Source organism: Zalophus californianus, chromosome 7, assembly GCF_009762305.2.
Source record: "Zalophus californianus isolate mZalCal1 chromosome 7, mZalCal1.pri.v2, whole genome shotgun sequence".
Classification (NCBI taxonomy): domain Eukaryota; kingdom Metazoa; phylum Chordata; class Mammalia; order Carnivora; family Otariidae; genus Zalophus; species Zalophus californianus.
This window is the reverse complement of record NC_045601.1, coordinates 126,322,375-126,343,978: the sequence shown is the minus strand read 5'-3', so window position 1 is coordinate 126,343,978 and position 21,604 is coordinate 126,322,375. Positions and strand designations below refer to the sequence as shown.

Below are 21,604 nucleotides of genomic sequence, written 5' to 3'. Positions count from 1 at the left end.
TGCATCTCAGTGGATTTGGGGAAGCTGTTGGTTCTTTATGATGCCAGCCTTTTTTTTTTTTTTTTTTTGCAAGGTGCCACCAGGAACAGTAACATTGTTTTATTTGTAAAGTGTCTCACATGCGTGTTTCACTTGGTTTTTATGCTCAGTATATAAGGTAGGTCCTGTGAAATGCGCTTCATTGTTATTTTTATATGACACACTCTGATAAGCAAGGTTAAGCTTGTCTAAAGGTGAGGGGTGGAACCAGGGCTCCAGCCTCAACAGGAAGCCATTGTTCATCCCTCTCTGGACCTTAGCAAGCAGTGAGCAAAACAGACAGCTTACCCCCTTTCCTTCTTCCACAGAAAGAAAACTTGGGTAGATCCTCTTCACAGATGGGATAGGAGAAGTTCAAAATGGACGATCCTTTATTGAAGAGAGCTACCTCAAGAAACAGCTCTTTGATGTCCTCTCCTAAAGGGAAAGAAAAGATCGGCTTTACTATTAGCGTGGGTTTCGCTTCGTATCAAAGCAGTCAACATTTATAGAAGCATGAGCCAAAAGGCCTTTTATTTCCAGAAGCCTGCCCTGTGGGAACAGTTTTACTCCTTCCTTCCTTCTTTCCATTCCCTCCCTCCTTCCCTCCCCACTTCCTTCCTTCCTTCCTTTTTTTTTTTTTTTTTTTTTTTAAACAGCACGTAGGCAATGCTACAGGGGATAATGGCAGGAGACCTAGGTATGAATATGGCCCTTTTATGAACTTGATCTGTTTGGAGCAAGGTAGGCACTCTGTTGTGCTCCTCTGCCCAGATGCTCTGGCCCCTCAAGGAGATGGCTGCAGGTCTGGCCTCTACAACTTTTCAGCTGCAGTATTACGTGCCTCTCCTGAGAGCGGTTGAGTGGGGTCAACCCCCCTACAGTTGCTAGGTAGATATTGTATCATATTACACAGGAAGCTTTAGGGTGGTCTGACTTTTTCTCCATTTCTCCTTTTATGTTCCCTCCACTCCTGTTTTCATTCCTCTTTGATTACTCAGCTGCTGCTGTAGAATCCAGATATTGGGCAAGGTTCTGGAAATATGAAGATGCACGAGAGTTCTTGGTTGCCAGCAATGTTCCCTCCATTTCTCTGGAATGATTCCACACTCTTAAGTTTATTAAGTCCTTCTGTTCTGGTTTTGATAAAACTGCTTTAGAAAGGAGATACTCTAGTAGCTATAGCAATATAATGGCTAAGTGTAAAGGCATGTCCAAATAAAAATAAACAATCAGACAGCATCCTAGCTCATTAATTGGGGTGGAGGGAGAAGGTATTACATATTTTTCCCTTTGTCAAAGGTTCAAGAACTTGCACCAGCCATTTGGGAAATGAAATAAATTAAATGATAAGCCATACTGCTGGTGGTAGACTTGTTTGTTGCTGAGATAACAAAGCAAAAGCTCTCTTCCACATAGACATCAATATTTAGGCTTGACGTATTATCTTCTTTTTTGTTGTTGGATTTACGGATTCTGGGTGCTGATATCACCCAAATGAATGCTTCGAGTCTTCTCAGTACAAGAGCACAGCATTCAGTGGGAGCTCCCCTGTATCTAGATGTTACCCAGAGAGAGAAGTAAAAATGAAGAAGGAAATAGAGTTGTCCACAGAGTGGTGGGGACAGTAGCTTAGTCAGCCACTTAGCCAGCTACGGTAGTTAATGGAAGTAATCGCGGTATGTGGGCCAGGAAGAGATTGCGCAATGTTTTATTTCATGTCAATACTCTTTACTTACTCAGAATGATTCCAAATCTAATGTTGAGATTTGGCTTTAAATGTTTAGAACACTGGTCAACAGAAAAGCCAAAATCTTGTAATGGATCTGCCAAGAAGAACACAACAGATTAGGTGTGAGTACATTGCATGCTTTGCAAAGTTCCATTAAAAGTTCACACCAATGATATCATTTTTTTTCTACATGAATCACTAAAATTGATTCAAAAACATATTGTCCAGCACTTTATTTTTGCATAAACTCCTGATGCCATCAAACATCCTTCCAAGTCTCTCCATAGTTAATGTTGATCAATGCCATGTTCCAATGGCAGGCTCTCAATCTGAAATGAGCACAGGGTCTTGATGGGTGGGTTAGACCCTTACTTAACATTTTTATCGTTGCTTGAATTCTTGTAGTTCCTGAACTTTTGGCCTAAAATTTCTCACTGATTATTTGAAACATTTCATAAAGCATTTATTACATAATTAAAAAGAGAGTAATACATGCAGATTTTCAAAGTTAGGACCTGCCTTTATAATTTTGTCCCATCCCACTTCAGTCAATGTAATAATTTTCTCCCCTAACAGTCCATTATATGCAAGGTATTGTGATATGATAGCGACTGCAAAGATAGGGTCTTTTACACATACCTTCTGCTCATTCAGAAAGCTCCAGAGGCTCATCTATCCCTCAGAATAAAGTCAGGAAATGTCCTACTGGCCTCACCTACCATACTGCACATCATGAATCCATTCTCCATTTCTTGAGGTCAGGTAATCACCCAGCAAATTCACACCATGGTTACTTGCTCACTCGCTTTCTCTAATGTGTAATGGTCTTACCCTTTTGGCTGTGGTCTAAGTGAGGTCTTGGTCATTCTCATCTTTTTTTATGAAGGTTTCCCTGATCATCCCCCAAATGTTTTTTGGCTTCTCTGAATTCCTAAAATAGTTTTGTCTGAAATATTTTTTCAAAGCGTATGAACATGTATTACTTTGTACTCTGCTCTTGGACTCATCCTACAACACTTAAAACATGAAACTCCTGAAAGACAGGAGCTGGGTTTTTGTTTTGTTTGTTTTGTTTTGGTTTCTATTTCCTTTTCCTTTATGTTTCCCACTGGGTCTTAGAGAGAACTGATTTTAACTGAGTTGTCCTCATCGCCGAGCTGTGCACTTTATAAGAGCTTTCTGTTTAATCCTCCAGACTCCCCAGTGCATAGCGCAGAGCCCCTCAGTCAGACACATGGAAAGCACCCCATACACGTAGGCAATGAGTGGATGAACAGACCATGTGTCCCTCAGCTCCAAATCCAGCCTTCCGAGGTCCACTGTAGAGCTGGGGCTCTCTGTAATCACATTTCGCCTTTGGCATCTGCCAACAGAGGTGAGAGAGGGAGACTGAGGCTGAGCAGGGGAAGGAACCAGCTCCTTCTTCCATACTTGCTGGTCCTTCAGAGTGTCACCTGGCGATGGACTGGCACCCTGGTAGTGGCAATTGGTTCCAGTGTCCAGCTCTGTTCTGCACCTTCTCAGAATCAGTGGAGGCTCAGCTGCGTGGGCTCCTAAGCTTCTGTGAGGACAGTTTCTGGGGCAGACACTGTCTCCCCATCCCCAGAAATCTGTGCCTCAGCTCCACAGGACCCTTCTTGGAAGCCTCCAGGTTGTGATAACTTCAACCTCTGCCCTCTGTTCTCCCAACTCTCGGGGTGGTCGCTGCTGACCACTGACATGGTCTGTATTTTCCCCAGGGGACCCAGACTCTTAGGACAAACGACAATCTTGAGAGATAGCTATGATTTTCCTCCTTTCACAGATGGAAAAATATAGACTCAGAGAGGTTATATTAACTTATCTGGGTCCCGGAACTGTAAGGTGGTGGAGTCAAGATTCGAACCCAGACCTAAACAACAAACAAAAAATGACAGCCCAGGATTGTGCACAAATATTCACCAAGTAGAGCCTCAAAGCTGTATGTTAATGATTTAATTTGTAAGATGGCCTGGAATATTTTGTGCATGGGCATATGGCATGTGATAATTCTGTTTCATAACTGGTTTTAATTTCAGCTTAGCTATGAGCTCACATTTGTCAATGATGGTGTTCCAGACAGTTTTATCATCCACATTGCTGACCTGGAAGATATGTAATTGTCTGGTATCTGCCATGGAAATGATCACTAGGCTCTTTTGCCTTCCAAATCTAAGGTACAGTTTTGTTTGATCAAACCCTCTTGGATCTGCCATTCATTTTCCTGGGGAAAGGCCATTTTTCTCTTACGCTCACTTTCCTTCTTCATAAGGACCTTTGTGCTGTCCCAGGCTTCTCTCAGCTTGGGAAATGGGAGCAGGAGGTATGGAGACAATTGTCCCTGCTACGTATTTGGCACTCAGTATTGAAAAAGAGAGGCCAACAGACGGACATTCAGGAAAGTGCACCCACAGAATTGTGAATCAATTCAAACTGCTGTCTAAGGAAAGATAATAGAGCTACATACGTATCCCTTAGCTGATTAGCAGTTACAGAATTGCACTGTATGTTTATCGATATTTTAAAAGTATAGATAGAAAGAATGAACTAAGGGAAGGAGAAGGAAGTAAAACATCTTGGTACTGGCAAAATACTGTTAGGAAAATAATCTTAATAGGGAATAAAGTCACAGAGAAAGCAGTAGGTTTCTTCTCTCTGAGGATGGTGTATGTATATAAAAACATTAAGGCAGTTTGCTTCAAAAGTGCTTAGGGGCTTGGTGATCTTTCCCAGCAGTTATATGTTATATTTATTCTATATTTGAGATCGAATTTTATATCTGAGACTGAATATGCAGTTTGGAGTTGTCTTGGGGGAAGTGACATCAGTTCCTCCTGGCCCCCAGTACCACCCTCACAGACGCGTGTCCTTTCCTGTGTTAATATGTATTTTCATTCAGGCTCCATATTGCCTTGTATTTTCCTTGTGCCTTTGCCATTCCTCCACTAGATGCTGTAAGGCAGACTCCCAGCCTCAGGGCCTAGCACACTGTCTGAAGATTATGCTAAGTTCCAACTGCTTCTTTGCTGAATGAATGATAAAGTTTATATACGTAGTAAACTTGTAGAGAACTCTAAGGCAGGTTTTCTCAACCTCGGCACCACTGACATTTTGGATCAGATAATCCTTTTTTTGTGGGGGTTGTAGGATGTTAGCAGCATTTTTGGCCTCTACCCCGCAGACACCAACAGTTCCCCAACCCCCCTCCCCCACCCCGCCCCAATCCAGTTGTGACAACCAAGGATGTCTCCAGACATTGCCAAATGCCCCCTGGAGGACAAACCTGCGTCTGGTGGAGAGCCACTGCTTTTAAGAATTGCTTTCTCAATTACCAGATAAGTGCTTCCGACTCATGTACCAAAATAAAAGATCGTGGGTTGCATTTTTTAAGTAGTCCTTCTTATGTAATATGAGAACTGCTGGGGGGTGGGGTGAGAAGGGTTACTCCTTTGGACACTTGCCTCAAGTAATTTTTAATACATATAAACTGGATTATCTGAACTTGGATCTTCTGAAGGAATGAAACTGGAAAGTTAATGAGAGTTGGTGTTCCCGGGCTGGGAGGGCAGAGATAAATATTTCCTCCAGACACTTCATTGTAGAACAGCCAATGAGCTGAGAAAAGAGGCTAAAGCTTCATGGTGCCATATACAATCTTTTCATCTTGAGTACTTTTTCCTTAGCCTCTGTGTGATGCCCCCCTTCTGTTGGTTCTGTCGACATCTGTGGCTTCTGACCAAGGGAGGATAGTGGTTGCAGTGAGTGAGCCCACATGCTCTCAAACTGCCCCCACTGTTCCTTGCCTCTGGGACGCTTGTATGTGGAAGGCAGGCTCCTCTGAACGGCTGAGAGCAAATCGTGGTAGGGGTGAAGAAGAGGATCCAGGTGTATATCTGTCTTGCATATTAGGGGCAGTGACAGTCCAATGCATCTTGGGGCTGTTTTCCTCCTCATTCATTGGGTAGAAGAGATTTAGATAAGCAGGTGGGCTAAGTGTGGGCAGGGTCTTAACAAATCTCAGCTCCAGAACAATTTTTGTGCTTAAGCTCTGTTGGTGGGCTGTGCTCTTCTAGTCTGGACTGGAGCTGGGCAGTTGTCCAGGAAAGGACAAGCTTGCCTTGGTAGTTTCTAGCCAGTTCTGGGCCTCAACTGGAGCCAGGGAATAGAACACAGAACCCAACAGCACAGGCTCAGGATATGCAGTTCCTCACCTGAGGGTGGTGGGGCCATAAGCATGATGGGTCTGGGGGGAGTGGTGCCCTCTGCGGGGTTCCCTGCTGGTGTGTTCTTTGGTGTGGGTTGCTAAGTCCTGGAGTCCCGGAGTACCCTGCTGCCTGTTTGCTGGGTGGTTTGAGGGTTGCAGGAGGGGCCAACTCTCATGCTACTGTTTTTCATATCTCATGAGTCTGCTTGAAGGTTGTTTTTTTTTTTTACCTTATATTTGGAACAATTACATTCTCACAGAAAGTTCAGAAAGATACAGAGAGATTTCATTTAACCTTCACTCTGCTTTCCCCCATTGTAACATCTTACATATAATATAGTACAGTATCAAAACCAAGACACCGACATTGGTCCGATGGAACAGGGCTTATTCAGATTGTACCAGGTTTTATATACATTTATGTTGTGTGTGTGCACACATGTGTGTATGCATGCAGGTGCACGTGCATATGCTTTTACAGTTTGATGGCTTAAGCTTTACAAACTTGTTGCCACCCCGAAACAGAGCTGACACTCCTCAAGCCCCACCTCCACTAACCTTCCCACATCTCTGCCAGGTCCATCGTTAGGCTTGTCCATGTTCTTCCTGCTGCAGGAAGGAAATGTCTTTCTCTCTTTCTCTACCTCTCTTCCTCTCTCTCCCTTGCGGGTGGGTGTGGGCTGACCAGTTGGAAATCTGCAGGGCATGTCAGCATGCTAGAAACTCAGGCTGCATTTCTAAGGTGCAGTCTTGCAACTGAGTTGCTTCTTCTGGAAACTTCAGTATTTTCTCTGAAGGCCTTCAACTGACTGGAGGAGTCCCATCCACATTATGGAGGATAACCAGCTTTAAACAAAGTTTATTGATTGTGAATGTTAATCACATCCATGTAATGCCTTCACAGAAACATCTTGATCAAACAGATGGCCACCAGAGCCTAACAAAGTTGATGCATAGAGTTCATCATCACAGGGTGCATTTTGTGCTGTATTGCTAGAACCCTCAACAGCCCTTCCAATTGTGTGTTCACAACCCTTCTTGCTCTTATATGGTCCATAGTTAACTTGGGAATCGAATGTCTCTGAGGGGTTCCATATGTTTCTGGGATGAATATACTGAGCCCCCTACCAGTGGCAGGCATGATGCTGAGTGCTTGGGATATAGAGATGTGAAGAAGCCATCTGAGTTTTCAGGAGCATGAGAATAGGGATGTCCGGGTCCATGGAATCACAAAGAGTGAGCCTGTAACTGTGCCTGGGAGTCACTGATGGTTGTAGAAGGAGAGGGTAACATGGTCTGATCTGTGCTTTCCTTACCTGCAATAATTTCTCTCCCTTCTATCCAAACCCTGACCTCTTTGGGAAATGTTACCTCATTCCACCAGCTTCTTTCTCTTTATTCCTATGAATTTATGATCTATGCTGATTATTTAGCATGTAATGTGGGCTACGTTGTGTAGTTACTCAATGCTTTATATGATAATGCCTTGCCTCCTCAACCAGTGTCAGATCCTCGAGGCCAGGACCTCGCTACTATATGTTATTATATCATATTCTGTTCTCTTATAGTTTGATGAGTTCTCCTCCTCCCACCATATCTAACACCCCCCTCCAATGGCAGATGCTAACTCAGTGTTTGCTGGATAAATGGCTCTGGCTTTTATTCTCTACTTTCTGAAAACATGTTTACTTCTGTCTGAAGCATAAAAATCAATTTGGCCAATTTCCAGTAAATGTCTTCAGAGAGGTTGAGACCTCACATAGGAAAACTTTGATTGCCTTTGTCTTCTGCACCTTCACAATCCAGCTCAACCAGCCCCCCCCCAGGATTCCAACTGGGGTTCCCTCATTCGTCCTTCCCCTGGGTTCTCATGGCACCCCGTGTATAGCTCTATCGTTGTTGAGTGTGGTAATGATCACCAGTTTGCATCCTTAGAACGCACCAGGGTCCGAGCTGTGAGTGGTCAGGAACTATGCTGTGTTTATGCATCATCAGATAACCAGCATCTAGTCTAGTGGGCAAGGCCCAGCATGTCAGACTGTTGTATATGTCGACGGAAATGAGAGAAAGTCAGATAGTTTGAAGATCCAGAAGGGTAGTTGAGCTTTCACTTCTAGCTTTGGTGGGAGCCAGCAATTACTGGGAAAGTCTGAGTTGTGAGGCCAGTGATCTCAATCTCTCCCTCCCTAAACCCGGAAGGTTCTCTTGGAAGGTGCTAGTGCATCAACTTTGTCATCACAATAATGGGAATTTTGCTGTGGCACTTAGGATGGAGTTTCTGAGTGTGGTTGAAAATCGAGGCCCAGGCCAAATAGTAGCAGATACTCCTCTGTCATCTTTGAATCCCCCCCCAAACCCAAAATAACAAACAGACCTTGCTTTTGGCTTCTTCCCTTAAGTTGGATGATTACTGATTCTGCAAGTTTGTATTCCGTTTACTATATACATATACAATATATACAATATATATATACAGTATATATACAATACTATATATTACTATACAGGCCCACTTGTGCATGGATCTGGAAGTTCCCTTTCTTGCATGGCCATATTTTGATTGGGCTGTTTTCATTTGCTTGTGTGATTCACAGGACAACTCTCAAGGGTCACCGCAGATCCCCAAGTAGAGGATGGTGTGTCAGGCTCCATGTGTAAGTGAGATGCCTTTGCTGGAAATTCATTACCGGGGCAACAAAAAATTAACTCTCCTCCTTTCTGTCCTTGATGCCTCTGGTGCATTCCTTATACCCCTTCCCTCAGACCCCTTCCCTGTCTTTGAAGATAAAGAAGTGACTTACAACGTGGCAAATGTATTCTAGCTATGTTGCTCTGTTATTTCCTGATCTCCCCTAGTTTCTGCCTTTCAAACATTGTCGCTATAGGACAGCACAGGGAGGCCCCCTGATGGGACAGTATTTCAAATAACAGCAGCTCCACCCTGTTCCACTGTCTGTGGTGGCATTTCCTTGGGAACTGACCCGCCTGCCAAATTCAGGTCTATGACTTTGCTCTCGTTTTATCTTGGGTATGCAGATGGCGGATTCAAACTGCTTACATATGGTTCTTGATATCAAACACAACAAAAATGGAAGGAACACCATCACCTTGGAATGCCACCTGTTTGTAATATAAGAGGCCAAGAACTACAACACTCTTCAGCTGCCTGGTAACATTGATGAATGTGTTCTTGAGTGTGAGGATATGTTTGTGCTGCTAAATTCACAATTCAGATCCCTTACTCGTGTGCTTCTAACTGGGAAACACATGGAATCCATGGGAATTCATTATTGACAAAAAAGGGCTGTGAACCTGAGCTGCCCCCTTGACATCTGAATCACACTCCCCTGGAATGACCTGAGATGGGCTTCCATCAGGTTAGGAGGCGATGGTTTTCGACTCAAAATAGAAATGTTAGAGACTGTAAAGAGATAAATGATAATGAGGATGAGCTTTGATCCAAAGGACCTGGACAAATGTCTCACAAAAAATAACGACCCAATTGAGGCCGTTCTGCTTGAACTTTTGCATCTTAAGAATAGATGACAACGAACTCTAAATGCACAGATTTATTCTGTGTTATCCATGGCTCCACACAGCGCAGAATCTTAACATGAGGATGAGAGGAACTTGAACTTGTCTCCTCGCTGGCAGAAAGTGTTATCTTAGTGGCTCAAGGATGGGAATTCCTACTTAGCTTCTCATTCATCTTTACTGCATACCTGACATACAGCCAGAAGAGCACCTGACCTTGGGGACACAAAGCAAATCAGAAAATGCTTCTGCTCTCATCTGGATGATAACACTTCCAGCATCTAATTATAATACTACAGGACCAAATACACTCAATAAAAGATACATGTATACTCTAAATCTCTTATTTTACGGTCAATGTATAGTCATCATTTTGTGGTCTTCTGTGTGCAAGGCACACACTCCATGTTACCTTGGACACACTCCATACTACTTGACCCAATCCCTCTTCATTTAAAACTCAGTCTTACTGATAGTGTTGCCATTCATTCTTTCAATAGTATTTATTAACTGTTTAATATGTGCTGGACACTGCTGGTGGCTGTGGGACCAGGGTGGGGCAGGAACCTTTTGATCAGGTCAGTCTACCCAGAGCCCTACTGTTGGTTGACTAGTGACCAAATTACCAGGGCTTCCCCAAGTCTAGAAGCATCCAAGGAACTTGCCTGTTCTGTTTGGTATAGATAATTATTTAACTTTCTGTTCCTAAGCTGGAGTCAACCCATATGGGATGGAAAACTGGAGAAAAGTTAGATTGTTCTTGTTTCTTTTGTTTTTAGAGGAAAATTAGACCTCAGAGCATGTGTCTCTACTATACTTCAAGGGTGAGGATTTGCATTTCACTAGCAGATAAACCTCTTCCCTGGGAAGGAGCCCAGGGAAGCCTTACACTCTCTGGCTTAGGAATGTCAAGAACCGTGGCAGTGTTTGGTGACACCGAGACACAACCAGGATGCACCTGCCATATTTCATTTCTGCATTTCCTGCAAATCTGTCTGTTTTCTGACAGGGGACAAGAACCGGGCCATGATGCACAGGTGGTTTACTTGATTGCGTGTGGCTATGAAGATGAACTCTGGGACTGTTCTTTAAATGCTGGGCATGCTGAAAAGGAATTCTTTCCTGCTTCTGGAAGCCATGAACTAGGTATGGTTTAAGAGAAAAAGCTAAGGCGTTTATCCTCAGTGTCTGGGATTATGGAATATGAAGCATGAGTGAGTAGGGGCTGGTAAACTGGCTGAGAGCTAACATCAGACATCAGCCCTGTCTTTGCTCATTTACAGAACTGGATTTGAAGCCAAAGGACCAGGTGGTTCTAAGATATATATGAATCATTGACTCTGTCCCCTGTCTTGTGGGTGACCAGGACATTGGGTATTAATATCCCTGTTTTGTGATTGAAGAGGTTGAGATCTAGGGCAGTGAAATGACTGATTCCAGTCTCCAGACTCAGCCTGCTGTGGTTCTGCCCTCATACTGCCGAATTTAAGAGACAAACAGCAAGGGAGGTCAACTGACTAAGAGAAGGAAACAGAGCTTTGGACAGAGGCAAAACGAGTTCAAACGCACACACCAAGACCCTGTTCCTCTCATGTCTCAGGCTGATCACAAGGAGGGACGAGGAGGCAGAACCAGCTCCCCAGTTTTGCTAGGCTTGCTGGCTAGGCTCGCTTGCAAGGATTGTTTGCTAGGATTGCGTACGTAGCTCACTTATTCCGCAAAGGGGCAGCCGTTTCTCACCATAAAGGACACTGGTAAAAGCACAGAGGAAAAAGCAAGGGCGTTTAGAGGGTTTTTGTAAGAATTAAGAAAAATAATTCACGAAGCATCGAGGCCAGTGGTAGCCACATTGTAGATATTCAATCATTGGGCAAAAAAAGGGTGGATTCTGTTAGGAGAGCAATGTTGACTCTACTTCCTGTGGTCGTAGAAAACGAAACCAACTACTTCTTCTTAAAATTTTCTTTATCCACCCCCCTTCATTTTTCCCTTCCTTCTCCTAACATAACATAATACAATGAAAGTAAAAATAAAATTGTCTTTTTCACGTTAAGAGCACTCTCGGTTTAATATAATTTAGTAAAGTTCAATAGATATTTCTGAAATAAAACCCGGATGTCAGCTAGGGCCTCTCAGCCCTTGAGATATAAATAGGATCACGTTGAACACGATTAGTGGTTGGGGATGTTCTTCAGTACTGACTCTCAAACGTGGCCGTACACTGGAATCCCCTGGGGGGCGCTGTAAAAATAGTGATGCCTGGGTCCCGTCCTAGACGTTCTGGATACTGCCTGGGCATCACACTTCTTATATACTTCTATTGTCCAGCCCCGTTTGAAAACCACTGTCATAAGCCACACCAGGTTGTGTGCTCGTTCCCTGAGCTTAGGATCCCATGCGTGGGCTTCTAGATCTACTATGTATCACTCCAGGCTGAAACTTTAACCCCTTCATGGATTTCCTAAGAAATGTCCTCATAAACCTTTTCACAAATTTTATAGCTTTTATGAAGATTGCTGAGGCGGAGAGGGGAAGGGTTCACTATATTGCTGGCTCCCTCCCTCCCTGTCTTCATCTCTCTTCTCTCTCTGGAGAAACAACAAAATATTTCCCATTGTCTTGGTGCTGAGGGCTTGGAAGGACACCAGGCACCTCAAGGCCTCAGCAGCTACCCCAGTGACTTGTAAGGGAATTCTTTCAAGAAAGACAGGGCTCTGCTTAGTTAGAATTCTTGGTACAGCCCCTAAGGGCTTTTTTTTCTATTTTATTTCAGGAACATCGACTCAATGCCGAACACTAACCCAGGCATGGAAAGGTTTGAGATGGGGGCTCAGGTTCCAAGAGGATAGAGCTAAACAAGGTAGACATTGAGGGCTGTTGGGGGAAGAGGGAGCATAAGGTGGAGGGCACGTGAGGGGAAGTGGGAGGTGCAGGCTGGGAGAAGCCCAGCGGTCAGGACAGGTGGGCCACCTGCATGGGCTCGCTCAGACCTCTGCGCTTAGATGAGAGCAATCGCTTGGGGTAGGGAGCCAACGGATCCCTGAAATTAAAACCCCCAAACCAGCTTGTGATTATAAATGAAACGCATTCTGGCCTTAAGTAAATGATTAAGAGATCAGCTGTGTCTTTTGTGGCCTTAATTGGCTTTACTCTCCTCTGCCCTCTGTGTCCATAAAGGTGACCAAGGTCCAGAGTCAGTCTCAGAAGCTTTGAGTGTCATTCTTGGCAGAGTGAGCCGTGTTGTGTATGTTCGGTGTCTCTCCGTAAACTTTCATGACCTTTGGGGATGGAATGTCAACTCATCCCCCTACTTTGTACTGAGCAGGTTTTTTTCTTCTTAGGAGGCTGCCTGTGTCCCGGGACACAGGGACAAATACGGGCTACACAGAAAGAACAACCTCTTCATTTTCAGCAGAGAGGTAAGGTTTAAGCTATAAACTCTCCAGACAATATCTCTATAAGAATTTAAGAATAAAAAAAAATACAGTCCTATTTCTGAATTCTCCACTCCGATAACATCTTGTTTTGTCTGATTATGCTGTGTAATAGGTACTGGAAAATTGTTTGTTGAGTGAATAAAGGAACGTTGATAAACAATCAGACAGGGGGAAGTAAAGGGATTAAAGTGATTTTGGAAAAGGTCCACCTGCTCCTTTACCTCCCCAAATGTTTTCCTAACACATTTCCCGTTTAATAAGTCTCAGTCTCAATCCGTCCTCTCCTAATACGAGGGGACATAAAGATCATGTTTCCCCCATAGTTCTCAGTACTCGGACTGGGGTATAAATGTTCCTCCAGTGAGACTGTGTTTGGGACACATATTTGAAGTCAAAGCAGCCCGTACAGCCTGCTAGCAATTGGACTTTTCCTAATTTTGGTGGATGCCCAGAAAATGGAGTAGAGATGCTACTTCAACAGGGGAGACAAGAAACCTAATATCACTTGTTTATTGATCTGATCACAACCATGTTTGGAGCTCCTACCATGGGCTGAGCACTGTGCAGGGTGTGGGGATACAAAGACCAGTTAGTTTTAGGCATAACCCCTGACTTTTTGGAAGGACAAAGGAAAGGTAAACAGACCATCTCCACACAGTGTAGCTACAAGGCATAGTGAAGGACAAGGAAGGTGTGCATAATCTAGCAGGGGTGGTCACAGATGGCCACAAAGTAGATGATGCCAGAGCTTAGACTTGCCAGGTGCAGAATCTGGAGGGAGGGTCATCGGTGGTCACTCTTGTAGCCCTGACCACAGGCAGGTGCTGTTTGAAGCACTATATGTGTATTAGCTCGAATCCTTGCAAAAGCCTTAAGGGGCTCATTATCTCTATATATTAGAGTCTGGGGAACTGAGGCAAGGAGGGTTTAAGGAAAGTGTTCAGGGTCACACATCTGGAAGGGGCTGGAGTATGAACCGAGGTAGATTGTCTGCCTACAGGTACTCTTTCTCCAAGAAACTCGGGGCAGAAGGAAAAACATATGCAGAAACTCTGAAGTCCCAAAGAGCATGTAATTTCTGGGAACTTCACCTTTGCCAACAAAGCCCTTAGGCCGTTCTACGTTTGTGGGGCTCACTTTGAATATTATAAATGCAGCCAGTTCAGGGGTGCCTGGGTGGCTCAGTCGATTAAGCATCCAATTCTTGGTTTCGGGTCAGCTCACGATCCCGGGGTTGTGGGGTGGAGCCCCACGTCGGGGTCCTCACTTGGCGGGGAGTCTGCTTATCCTTCCCCCTCTGCTTCTGCTTCTCCCATCGCTCTTTCTCTCTCTCTCAAATAAATAAATGAATAGATAAATAAATAAATAAAATCTTTAAAAATAAATGCAGCTAGTCCAGGTTCTTCAAAGACTTGAGGTCAGAAGTGGGTGGTGATTGTTTCAACACACACAGACCTTAAAGATCCTAGAGTCACCTCCAGAAGGATCCTGGAAAGTCCAGAAGGACTGAATTTTCTTGCTTCAGTTGTTTAGAATGGTACTGGAAAGATCGATTTCTGCCTTCTTCCTATTTCCCAAGAAGCAGCTAGCCTTGATGAAGCACAGGGTTCTGTGGCTGTTGGGGTTAAAAAGAGCCTCTGCCATCAATCGCTGGCCCCCATCTTGCAGGTGAGCTCTGAGTTCTCACAGTTTCTCTGGCTTTGCTGATCATCTGCCCGTTGTGTAGAACTGCATGATTGTGCCACTGATGTCCAGTCTGACACAAAACCAGTTTACCTTTTGCAGCCCTTAAATACCCCCCCGCCCCCCCCCCACATATGCACACATCCCACCAAAACAAAAACCCCAGCCCTGTCTCACTTTGGCCTTTTAGGCGAACCATTTGAGAGGACTCTTTCTAGAAGTACTAGGAATAGCAACTTCTACCCAGAATTTAAGTCAAGGTGACAGCTAGCCATTACTCCACCTCACTGAGTTCTCTTTCCTCACCTGTAGAAGGAGACACTTGGCACCACTTTAAGCTTCACACTTCCTTCCGGTGCCGGTCTCTCAGACGCCCTAAAGGCGGGGGCCATGGAGCCTGCACTGTGGGGCTCAGCATCTGCACTGTCGACAGAACCCCCGAAAGCAAGATGCAGGGCATTGGGCTCAAAATGGCCAGGTCTTTTTTTTTTTTTAACTTTTTATTTTGCCATAATGATAGATTTACAAGAAGTTGCAAAAAAAGAGTACAGAGTCCTGTATATCCTTGACCCACCTCCCTTCATGGTGACATCTTACACAACTGGATCTCAGAACCAAGGCATCAGCACTGGCACCATCTACGGACCAGTTTTTGCATGCATGCGCATGAGTATGTCTATGCACACACGTGTATGTGTGGTTCTATGTAATTGTATCGCATGTAAACACCACCACAATCAAGAAACAGACACAAAGGATCTTCTTTGTGTTCCCTTTGATAATTATCCCCTTCCCTACCCCTAGTAACCACTAATCTGTTCCCCATCAATATAATTTTGTCATCCCGAGAATGTTATATAAATGGATCCATCAGTATGTAACCTTTTGAGATAGGATTTTTTTTTTCATTTGGCGTAATGTCCTTGAGATCATTTAGATGGTGATGTGTATCAATAGATCATGCATGTTTATTGCTGAGCTGGATTCTGCGGTATGGACGTATCATGGTTTGTTTAACCATTCACATGCTAAGGGACATTTGGCCAGTTTGGAGCTATTACAAATAAAGCTTTTGTGATCTTTCACATACAGGTTTTATATAGACATAGTTTTCATTTCTCTGGGATAAATACCCAGTACTGGGATGGCTGTGGAATATGGTAAATGTATATTTAGTTTTCTAAGAAACAGCCCCACTGTTTTCCAGAGCAGCTATATATTTTACATTCTCTCCAGTGATGTAGGCAGTCCTTTTCAAGAAAAATTCTTGCTAGAGGAGCTTTTTCCCTGGGGAAAAATCAGAGGAGGAGCTTCTAGTGCAGGACAGGGTCAATAACTCCTATACCTGCTCAGCCTTGGAGATTGTGAACGAGGACTCCCTCCATGACATGAGGAGAATGTTCCCAGGAAAACACTGGGAGCCACGAAGGGCGCAGGCAGCCACAGTTAATTATTGTTAATGCCCCTATGGGGTGAGTAGGCTTGGATGATTGTGGTAGGGCACCTCCTTCCTTAGCCACCAACCTTCCTTCCCAGTGCTACCCTCGGGGCCCCAGAGGCAATTTTGGCCACACTCCATCATATGGCGGCCTGCAGAACAAGTGTTAATTCTTGAGACTTGTTTCCCTAATGCTTTCTGGTATGAGATCAACTTGATATATTTTTCATCCCCCTTGGGTACTGCTCTCCCCACCTGTGGTAGTGAATTGTCCATGCTGCCTCCGATCCCTCATCAGACTCACAAGAGGAAAAAAATCAATTTACACTTTTCTTAGGAAGCAAGCCTATAGACAGAGCTGACGTGTTGTCTCAGTCTGTCGGCTGCCATGACAAAATACCACAGATCGGGGAGGGGGGGGGGGCTTCAACAACAGACTTTTATTTCTCACAGCTCTGGAGGTTGGATGTTCACTGTGCTGGCTGACATGGTTTGTGGTGAAGGCCCTCTTCCTGGTGTAGAGATGGCCACCTTCTCCATGGGTGTTCATGTGGTAGAGAGAGAGTGAGCTTGCTCTGGTCTCTTCCTCTTATAAGGACACTAGTCTTAGCATGGAGCCCCCCTCACATGACCTCATCCAACGCTAATCACTTCCTAATACCATTGGAGGTAACCAATGGTATTGTGGTTTAGGGCTTCAACATATGAATTTTGGGGGGATACAAACATTCGGTCTTTCACATGTGTAAAGACCCTCCTCTTCACTGGTAGCATGTTGGCAAAAGGGCATTCAGTTGACACTGTCTCCACATGTGACCACCTTGACTTAGAATGAAGAGCAGAGCCCTGTCACAGAGAGGCATTTGAAGGAAGAGGAAGTGTTCAAGGAGGATCACCGGCTCCTTCTTCATTAGAAAATAAGAGGCACAGGATCTCCAGGGCATGAAATCAATGCCTCCTAAACATACCATGGAGATTTCCTGAGATGGTGAAGTGGGTACCGGACTTTCTACTAGAGGGTCTTGTACTGAAATCAGGGAAGCAGAATTCCTCATTCCTCAAACCAGTTCACCATTTCTTCCTGTATCCCCCACATTGTGAGATGGAGACAGAATAGGTCTGCTGGATGTCCCAGCTCTGCAATAGAGCTCTTCCTGATGGGGAGGAGGGAGATGTTTCTATGGGAAACTTCTCGTTAGCACTTTGTCGCTTGTGTGACATAGACCACCCCATGGCATGAATAATATGGGACTACAAGCACTTACAGGTCAGTGCCAGAGGAGGAAAGAACCAGCTGCCTTTGGCTTGGCAGCCCCTCTGCCAGCAAAATAAACTCCTAAGCAAAGAAAGGGCTCATTTCTCGCCTTCCCAAAATCAACACAATCCTACTACTTCCCTCCTGGTTAGAGGATTAAAAACACTTTTGCTAAAAACGACAACAAAAAAAGAATTATATCGGAAGATAGCAAACTGACAGGAAAGATAAGATGGGAAACCTGACCTCGGATTAATACATGAGAACAGTGCACCTGCCAAATGCCCACAGCCTCCCTGCCCACCCCCCATTCCCACACTCAGGTTAAATGCACCACATGTTGATCACAGCAAAATTTTAGGTAGATCCCTGATTCAACTCTTCACCTTTCTCTTTCACGTCATTGCTGTAACCATTTGGATATTGTTCAGCCTTTTCTTGCCATCTGTTCATGTGTTTTCAGAACATGACATTTAAAAACTGTTTTTGTGTGAAAACATTACTAGATGATAAGACTGGTGAACCTAGAGCAATTCCAAATACCTTCTTCCAGGCTTCAACCTGAGAAAAGTGGAAAGAATCGTCCTGGGCTGGGAAACCTTTTCTGATACAAAGAGATGTAAATTATAGGTGCTGCCAACAGCTTGTAATTATAAAAAATTGGAAGCAACCAAAATATTAATCAAAAGGAGAATGGATACAATTGTAGTCAATACAAGTAATTATATACTCGGCAGCTGTGAAAACGAATTAACCAAAGCTACGCATGCTAGCTACCGCCTGGAATAATGCCAGACATTGGTCCCCAAAGAAATTGTTCAGGCAACTCTCTTACTAATTCCAATAATTTTTAGATTAGGTTTTTCTGCATGGCCAAGTCCTATTGTATGCATATAATAACCTTTTTGTTCCCTCCTTTTAAGTCCTTAAGTATTTTATTTTTCTTACTGTGCTGGCTGGAGCCTTCAGTGCACTGATGGATAGAAGTGGGGATGGTGGGCATGCTTATCTCCTTCCTGGTTTTAAAGGAACTGCTTTCAGCGTTTCGCCATTAAATCTGATGTTCACTGTGGGTCTATATTTTAGGTTTATATTTTAGACGTAAAAATCAGAGAGCTGATTTTTTTTTTTTTTTAAGTAGGCTCCACGCCCCAGCATGGAGCCCAACATGGAGCTTGAACCCACAACCCTGAGATCAAGACCTGAACTGAGATCAAGAGTCAGATGCTTAACTGACTGAGCCACCCAGGTGCCCCCAGAGAGCTGAATTTTAAAGTTCAATCTAGTATTCTTTTTAAAAAAAATATCAGTTTACCTTAGTCGATTCATATATATGAGAATCTCTTATACATTTGTAATTATTTCTCATTTATAGTTGGGTTTTCGTTCCTTAATGCCCTGATCTTTATATACTCTTTTGTCTCCTTCTTTCCAACATTCTTTTGGATTGATTCAAGTGTTCAATTTTTTTTTTTTTTACTAATTTGAAAGTAATATACTATATTGCTAGTTTTTAAAATAATTACCCTTGAATTTCTAACATGAAAATTCTACTTAATAGAGCTTCAAATGAAACATTATCTTTTTTCCTTTTTGTTTTTTTGGCATTTATTTATTTATTTATTATTGTGGTAAAAAACACACAGCATTAGATTTATCATCTTAATCATTTTTAAGCATATAGTTCAGTCATGTTAAGTATCGTCACACTGTTGTATAACCATATGACAATAAAACTTTTTCATTTTGCGAAAGTAAACATGATTTTAACCCTCTCCCTGAAAAATACAAGGACAAGGTCGTCAGAGTGCTTTATGTCCCATCACCAGCTCCTTCCTTCACATGCTATTATTATCCTGTAGTTTGAGCTGAATTATTGCTTTGTGGTAGGCAGCCTCCAATATCACTCCCAGTGGCCCCGGCTCCTAATTCGCACCCTTATGTAAAGCTTTCCCCTGAGACCCAGTGACTTGCTTCTAAGCAGTAGAGCATGGCAAATGGGTTGGGATGTTGCTTCTGAAATTAGGTTACCAAAAAAAAAAAAAAAAAAAATCTGCCTTTCTTGCCCTCTCATACTCTCTCGCTTAGAGCCTTTGCTCTGTGGGAGCATGGTGCCATGTTGGGAGTGGCCCCGTAGAGAGACTTTCGTGGCAAAGAACCGAAGCTTCTGGCCAACAGCCATCGAGGACCTGAATCTTGCTGACAGCCATGTGAGTGACCTTGGAGTGACCTTCTGGGGCCTGACTCTAGCCACATACTCATAGGAGTTTGGGAGCAGATCTTCTCTCAATCAGGCCTCAAGATGGTTGCAGCCCAGACCAACCCCTTGATCAGCATTTCAAGAGACCCCATGTCAGGGACACCCAACTAAACCACACCTGAACTCCTGCAGAGAGTCTGTGGTTTGAAGCTGCTAGGTTTTAGAGTAATTTGTTATGCAACAGTGGAAAGCAAATACATTCCCTTTTCAAATTGGACATTATTATCATCCTTACATTCATTGTTTATTTGAGTTTCCTAAATCTTTGCTTGCCGTTCAAACTTGTATGTCCGAACTCACTTCTGAGAGATCATTTTATTTCCTTCTGAAGTATCCCTTGGAAAGTTCCTTTACTGAGAATCTTTGGCAGGCAAACTCCAGATTTTGTTTGTTCAAAAAAAGTCTGTAATTTAATTTCTAGGCTTGGGATTTCCTGGATCATGAAGATGATAGAAATTTGGGCCCCAGACCTATGGGCTCTTTCATCTGCAGCTGCTAATTCTCAGGGAAAACTTATTTCTCCAGAGACCAGGTCAGTTAGATAAGTTTCCTTGTCTTCTGCTTTTGCCGAATTATTATTTTTTTCTTATTCACTTTTTAAAATTGTGGATATAAGTTTTTGAAGGACCGAGCTTCATGGAGGGGTCAATTTCCCGTCTTGCACAGCACAGGACTATGCTACCAAACTCCCACACAGCCACTGAAGCCTGAGTTCTGGTTCCTGGAGACAGACAAGTTTTCTGAGGTTGGACAAGGCTTCAGTGCCAGTTTTCCTCTACATTTGGGCTTTCTCTTTGTTTTGGTTCCTGGAGACTTCCTATATTTTCTTACAAGATTCAGCTATGCTTTCAAAAATCAGGACACTTGATACCTGCTAGCAAGCCTGTGCTTTGTTCGACCACTGGTTCAAATAAACCAAGAGCCATTAGCAATTTTTCTTCAGGTTTTTTGTTTTTTTTTTTTTAATGAACACACACACTTTAGCTCTTTAATTTAGCTAAAACCAAAGCCAAGTGTGTGGCAGAAAAGCTATTGTTCACCCTGGAAAAATTATCTTCCTGCCCACTCTCTACACCACTTGGATCCCAAACAGCTCAGTGTAAGTCAGGCTAGAAATTAGAGTCTCTGGGGGAACTGAGGCTCCTACTACTTCCCTTTTGGAATAGCTTTTATCCTGGATTCAGACCCACGCCAGCTGACTCCAACGGAGTAGGGACCGAAGGATTTGGGCATTTAGGCATCTGCCTGATGGCTGAAGCTGGCTGCACTTAGCAAGCTTTTCTATATATGGAGAAAAGACCAGAAGAAGCAGGACACTGGCATCAAGCTTCAGGACTTTAAGGGCCCAAGTCACCTATCATATGTTAATCAGGTGTCCCCTGTCCCGGTTATTTGTTTCCTAACTGTTGAGGTTCCTAATTTATGAGGTTCAGACCACTGAACAAGGCAGCTCTATTCTAAACATGCTCTTGCTTTCACTGTTTTATAAAACCATATCTTTTTTTTAAATTATATTATGAGGTTATGTTAATCACCATACATTACATCATTAGTTTGTTTTTTTTTTTTGATGGACTTTGTCTAAATTTTTTTTAATTTTTTATTGTTATGTTAATCACCATACATTATTACATCATTAGTTTTGGATGTAGTGTTCCATGATTCATTGTTTGTGCACAACACCCAGTGCTCCACGCAGAACGTGCCCTCTTTAATACCCATCACCAGGCTAGCCCATCCCCCCACCCCCCTCCCCTCTAGAACCCTCAGTTTTGTTTTCCAGAGTCCATCATCTCTCAAAAACCATGTCATTTCTAAGAAAGATCTGCAATCAGTTCATTTATGGAGCTATTGGTCCTCTCAATATTATTTTTTTAAAAGATTTTATTTATTTATTTGACAGAGAGAGACAAAGGGAGAGAGGGAACACAAGCAGGGGGAGTGGCAGAGGGAGAAGCAGGCTTCCCGCGGAGCAGGGAGCCCGATGTGGGGCTCCATCCCAGGACCCCGGGATCATGACCTGAG

General features: G+C 43.5%; 1 protein-coding gene across 2 annotated transcripts in view; it reads right to left on the bottom strand.

Annotated features, from left to right (window-relative positions):
- The window catches only part of LY86 (lymphocyte antigen 86), a 58,975-nt gene that overhangs the window by 25,016 nt on the left and 12,355 nt on the right, over window positions 1–21,604 (bottom strand). The window contains exons 2-3 of one of the 2 annotated variants that reach the window (XM_027603044.1): window positions 1,758–1,844; window positions 328–456 (exon numbers count right to left, since the gene is read on the bottom strand). In XM_027603044.1, the coding sequence (XP_027458845.1) occupies window positions 328–456; window positions 1,758–1,844 (216 nt within the window). The remainder of the gene's footprint in view (window positions 1–327; window positions 457–1,757; window positions 1,845–21,604) is intronic. The other variant, XM_027603045.1, reaches the window with a different exon arrangement.